Here is a 9,068-nt window from a genome sequence, read left to right as displayed (position 1 = left end):
TTTGTGTCTATTGGGTCAATTTGTAAATATTTTTGGAGGAGGTAGGCCAAAAGTATATATTTTGGGGTACATTTGAAATTTTTTGAGAATACTAACCATAATTTTTGAAAAATCTGGGGGGCCATGTCTTCAACTAGTTCCGTCTCTATATTTTGAGTTAAGCCTAGACTATCCCTAAAGTTGTAGTAGTGCTTATATTAAAAGTAATATGAAGATATATTTTGTTTAATCTACATGTACATAATTTTAATGAATTTGGTCCTTCTAGGCCATAATATCTCTAACAGTGTGGTGTGGCCATCCCAATAATAATAATAATAAGAAGAAGAAGAAGAAGAAGAATGTTTGGCTCCAAACACGTTTGGAGTTATCTTGCTCCAAATTAGCTACTTTGTAACTGCTGAAGAGAGATCATTCATATATAATTTTAGTCACACGAATTTTATAATGAATCGTGTGATTTGTTTAAAATTTTAAATAATACATCTGGATATATATTCTTAAAATTTGCCACATAATGAGTTAAAAAAGATAACTCCAAACATATTTGAAATCAAACTTTATCCAAAAAAATATTTTAATCAACTAATATGTAAGGGAAACGAGAGTGAACCCTATTGTTTTGTTTATAAATAGTGTCAGATCATAGAACCCAGGACAGGAAAATCACGGACTTAAGACAAGTTTGGCATGCTATGATGCACACTGAGATTAATACGGGGAATTCATGTAAAAGAAACGAAGGAGGAGCCAGAAAAGATGCACTACACATTATTCATGACCTAAATAGCCTGTGCTTAGCACAAGGCTTGTCTTCATAATAAATGCAGATACGTTGACACCAGACAAATGAAGAAAGAAGCTGACTTCCATAATAGTTAAGCGGAAGTTTGTTCAATGGTTTACAACAGTAAATTAACCAATCATCTTAAAACCAAGTATTAGATTGAGTGATCCTCAAAGTTAGTATATATAGTAAGATATAAATAATATATAAGAATAACATTTCCGAAAATTTATCATCCTCTGCTAGGGTTTCCAACTGACTGACAAATAGAAGACATGAAAACCCACGTGGTGAACCATGAATGTTGGCGCCTTCGCTCTACTTCTTGCTAAACTGCCAATACTATATGGATATATACACTACTAGCTACTGGTACAACTTCACTATGACTTTTCACAGCTCCATCTTCAACTGATTTGAATGCAGAGACGCTGCAACATATAAATTTTATGTTAAAATGATGCCAGGGGAGAAAAGAAAAGAATATAATATTTAAACTTCTCTTCTTGCAAAATGAAACCCAGAATATGCTTCCAACTTCATCTTATGAAATGATGCACCACTAAGGGTAATAACTAATAACGATCCTTAGTTTGGTGAAAAACTTATTTTGGCTGTCATATAAAATGATGCAGCACTTTATGGTTTAAGAATATGATGAGGAAGCAAAGACAATCAAGAATCTAAAAATCAAATGTTCTCTATTATCCATTTCTCTACTCCAAATAAAGGATGAGTACGTAGCTTTTTTGTTATGGAATCAATGTTTTAAAATGTCAATGAAATCATCAGTACAATGCTTCCATATAATCCTCACTTTCATAACTGCTAGAAAGAATTATTCTATGCAATAAAATTTCCATATTACTGTGATACCGAGAATAGATGTAATGACCCACTTTCAAGTGGTCAAGTGGTTTGCATTTACTAAAATATACTTTAAGCACCAATATGTACCATTTGAGAGGAAGGATAGCAGACTATCTCTCAAATTTTTTTCTTCATTAATAAATAACCCTATAATTTCTCATTAGAATCCTGTCACTAATGGTTGTTGAAAAAGTTTAATGATATCAGTTTAGGAGGGGTGATATGCAGCCTGATTATGCTGAACCTAATCTACCTGAATTTGCTGAGGAGTCATAACTCAAAAGTGAGTTCTCTGGAGTAATGAAAGTATGGTTTTCTTCTTCCCTCCCCCAAAGTGGTTGTTGAAGTGCATCAAAATTCCATGGCTGTTGAAAGTTCTCTCTGTTTCCAGTGAATGGGTTTTCTGGCCACATTAGAGGAGAAACCATGCTGGGGATGTTACTGTCGATTAAAGGTCCACCCTGGAGAAGAGAAACTATTAGTGATATACAATGAGGATAAAGCTCCAACGTTAAACTAAGGGAGGTTTTGCTCCATAAATTTACGAACTTTGTTAAAGTAAGTGAATCAAAATACTCTTAAGCTAACCAGGGAAAACTGGAGACCCTATAATATATTAACTATAACTAGGGGCGATAAAGTAAGCCCAAACTCATCTGTCCACCCAAACCCACCCACTCTAATTGAACCCAAATCCACCCAATTATTAGTTGGGTTAAATGGGCATTAACCCAATTAGACCCAATAATTATTGGGTTTTAACTAAAAACCCATTGAGACTCATTTAACCCAAAAACAATATACCTAAATTCAACCCAACCCTTCCCATAAAAATAAAAATAAATAAATAAATAAAAACCCATTCATCAGTGTCTTAAGAAGGTTTTCATTTTCCTTCATTTTCTCAGCCTCCAAACACTTCTCTCTCTCGTGTTTGCTCTCTCTCTTTCTCTCTCTAGCTCTTCACACCGCTGCACTTGCACTCCGTGTAATGGTCAAAGGAGTCGCCGCTCCAACCTTGAGTTTTATCGGTGGCCATAACTGAAAACAAAATCAAACAGAGCACAATCTCACTGAACCTAAACCCTAACGCAGCTTTTTCCACCATTATGTCTCTCTTCGACCTCCTCAACATCAAAAGATGTGCCGATCTCCGACCATCCTCAACTCCGCGTCCTACTCCGCTGCTGCTAGGACCTACCTTCGTCACCGACATCGGTGGCAATTTCCTCGAGTCAAATTGATATTGGTGCTGCTGAGGCTGGAGATCGGTTTGTGTGCTTGGATTGTTGTTTTTTATTTGCTGACCTGTCATGGTTCAATTTGGGTTTAAAGGGTTGGTTAGGTCTTCGTTTTCATGGCTGGGTTTTTCATGGTGCTTTCTTGGCTGGGTTTTCATAATTGGGCTTGATTTTCATGGTTGGAAAACTGGTGGATTTTCGTTTGGATACTGAGAAAAAAATGGTGGAAAGAAATTTCTATCTAAGTTCTTTTCTTTATTTCTGTGCTTGTTTCCATGTGCTTGGCTTCCTTTGGATTTTTGTTTTGATTTTTGATTTTTTAGTCTTTATTTGGAAAGAAAATCTTGATTTTCTTGGGAAAATTTTGAATACCCAAAAAATCAGAAATATTGTAAAAGAAAAATATTTTTAAAGATTTATTTTAAGTTTAGTTAATGACATGGAATAGATAGTTACACATCACTGTTTAATTGAACCAAAACTAGGCATGACATAACACTTTAATTTTCGGTCATTTTCACTTTTAATGCATTTTGGTAATTTTGATAATTGGGTAATTGGGTAAGTTGGGGTTTACCCATAATAATTGAGTTGGGTTGGATTTAGGTTAGAAGTAACTAGTTAAATAGGTTTTAATGGGTAAATGGGTTTTATATATTCAACCCAATAATGCCCACCCCAAACCCACCCATTTGACACCCCTAACTATAATGAGGTTCATCAACACTAATTATTATCCGATGATCCACAACAAAGCCTCTAGGACTTGTACAATGCCAATCACATCATGCCAACCATTCAACTCAAGAATATTCACTATTCAGGGATTCCGGTAGTAAAGGGGTAAGCTGGTGATACTACTTTTATACATTTCAATCGGTGACTACGCAGTTCCTTAGTTGGTGTGGTATGAATTATGAGTACAAGAAAATTTTAATTTTTATGGCATGTGTACACACAAATTTCTTAATTTCTTTGTCTATATAATGATATGATAAAACTACCTAAATTGCAGTCTACCCACCATAACAATGTTAACCTTTAAGTTCGGATCCACTGTTACAGGAATCCCACTAAAATAATGACAGCAGATAAAGAAACTTAAATTGGCTAATGGTAACTGCTTGTGATCAATCGCATTCTAATGAACAGCGAAAGATATTAATGGAGAAAGATAGGATATAGAATAGGTGGTCCAATTCTGACAAACTGTCCTGGTACATAATAATGGTGGAAACAACCAATTAAGATCTTGGGTGGGTCTATAATGAGCCAAATTTGAATTAAAATATGTTTATATCCTAACTCACCTACTAGATAAAGTGTGCACTCATTGCCAAACCACACATATATATTTTTTTTTCACCAGAAAGTCAAAAACTAAAAGGGTGATAAAGATAAAGAAGTTTGCACACTTACTTCCGTAGCAAATACACTGTCAAAGTTACAATCAATTCTTGGGTTCACTGCTGCAAGCCTCATTGATAACAACTGAAACCAAAGAATTATTCAATCAGAAGATCAAACCAGTACCGGATAATTCAAGCATTACTACCATATAATTTTAACACCATTTGTATGGAGTAAAAATAACTAAAATATGGAGTTTAAATTCAAACTTATATGGAGTTTAAATTCATTTCACAAGCTTCATTTCACTGTTCACGTGCGTCATGAACACCAAGTTGACAAAGAAAAAGATATGTATTTAATCTAATTTAATAACTAAAGTGGACATAAATAACTAAAATACGAACATATATTCAAGTCAGTCTGAATTTTCAAGCCTCATAAATCTATAAGGAGATGATGAAAAACCCACCAATTTATATAACCCACCTAACTAATTAAGTAGCAATTGTTATCCGTGTCAAGACATCTCAATATCTCTCTCCTCTTCTTTTACATTTTTATCCACTCTTTTCCACATTTAAACCTTATCACAAAATTGCCCCAACAAAGTTCATTTCAAGCTTAAACCATCTCATACAATTGTTAAAACCATATCTTAGTGTATGGGATGCATAAATCCAACCTCAACTTGACGTTGTAGCGACTGTACATGGTTGATAATTTCATCCAGAACCAATGCTGTACCTGAAATCTGCATAGAAAATATTATTGTAGTAACTTTCTAAATAGAAAGCATGGCAATTTCAAAGAAAATCTAGCTGATTTTTCAACCATCCAGTGTGTTAGCAAACTTTGGGTTAGTTTATGGATGGTGCTGCAAGGAAAGACTCAAGTTCCTGCTATGCCTATCATCAGTTAAAACAAAGCATGAAGGTGTGGATTTGGTTTATGTTTGAATTCAATAAAATAAATTTGCATATGGGACTATCACATCACGTCTCTCCATGTAGTTAGGCTTAGGCTTTTGGTACATACATGCTACGTTTGTAAATGGATATTGTTCTTTTGTCACCCCTTTTTTCGTCATCAGATTGAGGATGGATACCAAACTGGTAAGAGGTGATTGTACCGTGCACCTCACAAGTATATCAAACTTTCCCTTGCATATGGGACCCACATACATTTTTATAAAATTATTTATATTTAAAAAAAAAAAATGTCCAACTTCTTGTCTCCCCTCCCCGTGCTTCAAAAGCAGCTTCCAGCTATAGCATTTAAGCATATTCGCCTGGCTAAAATTCCAGAGTCTAACCCATGAAGGGTATTTTCGTCATTATATGGATTGTAACTAGAATCTTTTAGTCTATCAAATTTGAACTACCCGGCCCGACCCAAATAAATTTTTTGAGATTTGCGATAAATGTCAAAGTCACAGCAAATGAAATGGAAACTATAACCAAATGAATTGAATAATTTTTTTAATGCAATGACAAAATTAACCTCTGATATGGACTATTAACCAACCGCCTGAAGTGGAGTTACGAGAATGCCACTTTTGACACCGCCCACTTTTCACTTTTCTTGGTACAAAAGTAACCACTTTACCTTTGTGAAAAGGTGACAATGACACACCAGTAACTAAACCGCAACCGCATAATACAAGTTTAATAAGTCTAAAGCCACTCTTTTAAAAAATAAGGTCAATTGTCAACAAAAAAATAATAATAAAAAAATTGTTGTCATTGTAACATTACTTAAATACAAAAAAAAACCACATGATGTTTGGGCTTATAATAGGCACTATTAGAAATTTTCAAAAATTATTCAATTTTTTAAGTTCTCACAAGTTTTTCTGCACCTTTGTATTTTATCCCCTAAAGTCATACTAACGTAACATAATCGAACTTTTTAGAGACAATTCGGACACATTAGAAAAAGGGACACTCATAAAGTCATAACAGAATCAAATGATTAACCAACCAAATAAGAATGATTAAGACAAGAACAAGATCTAATTAACTAACCTTCCTTAATGTATATTCCAATAAAATAATAATAATAATAAAACAAACCTTACTGCACCCGGGGACCAGTTCCTGAAGAAGCTTCATCCGAGCATTAATCTTCTCTCTCCTCGCCTTTCCAAAATTTTAATTAACAAAAATAAGTACTTGATTTGATTAATCAGTGTTCTATGATTGATTAATTAAGATTTAAAGAGATTAATAGTAATACTAACTCGCTCTGCTAAGCTATGGCTATCCGTAGCTTGACCACGACGAGCTCTGACGTGGACGTAAGGAAGCTTCTCTGCATCTTCACAGCTCTGGTTCTTGCTTTTTTTGGCACTCTCTTTGCCCTAATTTCAATTTTTCCCCCAAATTAGACTTAGCTTCACACTAAAATTACCAAAAAGCCATTACCGGAGATTTATTTTTACCTTCTTCTCGCGTTCCTTTCTCTTCGCCAACTTCTGAGTCTGATTCTTGTTTGATGAGCCAGGGTTTGAATCGGTCTCGGCTGGTTCGGTCTTTACTTTGTCCAAATTCGCGCTTGAATTCGACGGTACTGAGCTTGTTTCCGGCGAGATCTCGGCGTCGGCGGCGACGGCGTAGACGGAGAACTTGGCGGCGCGTTCGATTAGGGCTTTGTTGGAAGGGAAGGTGAGATTGCCGTTGGTGAAGGAGGAGGAGGAGTAGGGTTTGTGTTCGTCGCCTCCGCCGCCGGCGGAGTGAGGCGAGCTGTGGAGGAGCTGCATGGCCTGAGTGGCCGGGAGCTCCAGAAGCGCCGTGAAGGAGCTCGCGTTCTCCGGCGGCACGGTCATGAGCCGCTGGATTTCGTCGCGGAATTGAAGGGATTCGAGTCCGGTTTCCTCGGGTTCGGGTCGGGTTGGGCAGGATCCGAGCACATAGCTTGCTGAATTTGGCTCCATTGAGAGCTGCAATCACTTGAAATTTCAATTAAACACTTCAGTAATTGAAAAAAAGTTTCCAAATTGAGAAATTTTAGGGCCTAATTAATCTCAGTACAGTAGTATTATATGTTGTTGTATGAGGGAAATGGAGTTGAAGAGAGAATGGGGGAAGGATCGCTGAAATGTTGGTTTATATATAATACAAGGAGTAGTAGTATTATATGAGGGACAGGTGCTTCAATGGCGGTCAATCAGTTTCTTTCTTTCTGAGTGTTTTTTTTTTTTTTTCCTGTTTCTCTGTTTCTGTGTCTCTCTGAGAGATTACTCCTCAGCCATTTGAAGTATTGCGAAAGCAACGTTGCTTCGGGTCCCCAGAGCTTACTTATAACTAAGGCTCTTTTCCTTTATCGTTTTCTTTCTTCGTTTTTCTTTTTCTTTTTTTTTTCAGAGCACTGAAAAATGCTATGCTATACTATTATACCATCCCAAAAAACCACTTTATTACTTATACCATCCCATTTTACAATACCTCTCACATCCTAAAACTCTATTTTTATTAAAATATTATTATTTAATCTTTTTTTATTATTTCTTTTTAACCAATTTTTTTTCAGTTCTACTTTCCTAGGCTTTCCAACCGTTCTTTTTTTTTTTTTCCTCAGCCTCCCTCAACCTCCCTCAACCTCTAGCACCAGCTCCTCTCACTGAACCACACAGACCCATCAACAGAGCCACACACAGCCACACACAAACCATCAAACCATAGCCAACAATGGCCACCACACCCACCACCGATCCGAACCACACCGCCGATTTGAAACCCAACCCATTTGAAACTCACCGGAGCAAACCCATTCAAAAAATATCATCAATCCACCACCGAACCCACAACCCAACCACTACCCAAACCCCAGACCCAACCACCACCCACAACCCCTTTAAGCACCGGTCATAGCCAGAAAAAAAAAAAAAAAAAAAAAAAAAAAAAAAAAAAAAAAAAAAAAAAAAAAAACAGAGAACCAACACAGTGACCCACACACAGCCACACACAAACCATCAAACCAAAGCCAACAACGGCCACCACACCCACCACCGATCCGAATCCACACCGCCGATTTGAAACCTAGCCTATTCGAAACCCACCGGAGCAAACCCATTCAAAAAATATCATCAACCCACCATCGATCAACCCACCAATCAACCCACAACCCAACCACAACCTAAACACCGGACCCAACAGAGAAGGAAGAGAGAGCAGAGGTGGCATTTTGGTCCGTAGAGAGGAAAGAGCAGAGATGGAGAAACGGAGAAGAGAAGGAAGAGAGAGAGAAGACTTCTGGGTGGAGAGAAACAGGAGCGAATAAAATATATATATATTTTTTTAACATTCTGCTACAGTACAATTCTAAGTTTAGAATTGTACTGTAACACTATTGCAAAAATTTTTGCAATAGTACAGTTTAGCACTCTTTGATGTAAGTGATTTTGTCCTCTAAAATGTTAAAAATGCTTTAAATATGACTTTAGCATTTCTCAATGCTAGTGCTCTAATAAAGATATCTTAAAGTTTTTTGTTGGCTAGGCTTGGGCATTAAACTTGTTTGGATGATAATATGTGACCAAAAAAAGGACACGTCTCTCTACTGTGACATGTGTCAATCTCTACTTTTTTTTATTTTTCCTCAATCGAATTATTAAATCAACAATAAACAAAATACATAAAAGTAGTTTTTTTTTTTTTTTAATTTCACAGGAATGTTATAATTAACTCAACTAATAAAGTTTTTTATTCTTAAAGTATTTAAACTTGAAGTATTCTAAAACATGTTATCCAAGAAAAAAGTGAGACAGGTGTTAAAAATAAATTCTCAACTTACTGTCGTGCTTCTATATTTGTAAAACA

At 36.0% G+C, this 9,068-nt stretch overlaps 1 protein-coding gene across 1 annotated transcript; it reads right to left on the bottom strand.

The window, feature by feature from the left end:
* Window positions 1–850: 850 nt before the first annotated feature.
* LOC126692973 (transcription factor bHLH48-like) lies at window positions 851–7,531 on the bottom strand. The gene is made up of 7 exons (XM_050388803.1): window positions 6,692–7,531; window positions 6,491–6,610; window positions 6,324–6,389; window positions 4,934–5,002; window positions 4,318–4,389; window positions 1,911–2,118; window positions 851–1,218 (listed from the first exon to the last, which is right to left on the bottom strand). Exons 1-7 carry the CDS (start codon window positions 7,181–7,183, stop codon window positions 1,181–1,183), a joined length of 1,065 nt encoding a protein of 354 aa, XP_050244760.1. The 5' UTR covers window positions 7,184–7,531; the 3' UTR covers window positions 851–1,180.
* Window positions 7,532–9,068: the final 1,537 nt, after the last annotated feature.

This window comes from Quercus robur, chromosome 7 (genome assembly GCF_932294415.1).
Source record: "Quercus robur chromosome 7, dhQueRobu3.1, whole genome shotgun sequence".
Lineage (NCBI taxonomy): Eukaryota > Viridiplantae > Streptophyta > Magnoliopsida > Fagales > Fagaceae > Quercus > Quercus robur.
The sequence above is the reverse complement of the archived record's forward strand: the minus strand, read 5'-3'. Positions and strand labels throughout refer to the sequence as shown.

Bases quoted from the DNA above. Each gene is read 5' to 3' on its own strand.
- LOC126692973 (XM_050388803.1), bottom strand. From the start codon at position 7,183: ATGGAGCCAAATTCAGCAAGCTATGTGCTCGGATCCTGCCCAACCCGA. The intron at 6,390-6,490 runs GTTAGTATTACT...AATTTTGGAAAG, and splicing joins GCCATAGCTTAGCAGAGCGA to GCGAGGAGAGAGAAGATTAA. The intron at 1,219-1,910 runs GTAGATTAGGTT...TATATGTTGCAG, and splicing joins TGACTCCTCAGCAAATTCAG to CGTCTCTGCATTCAAATCAG.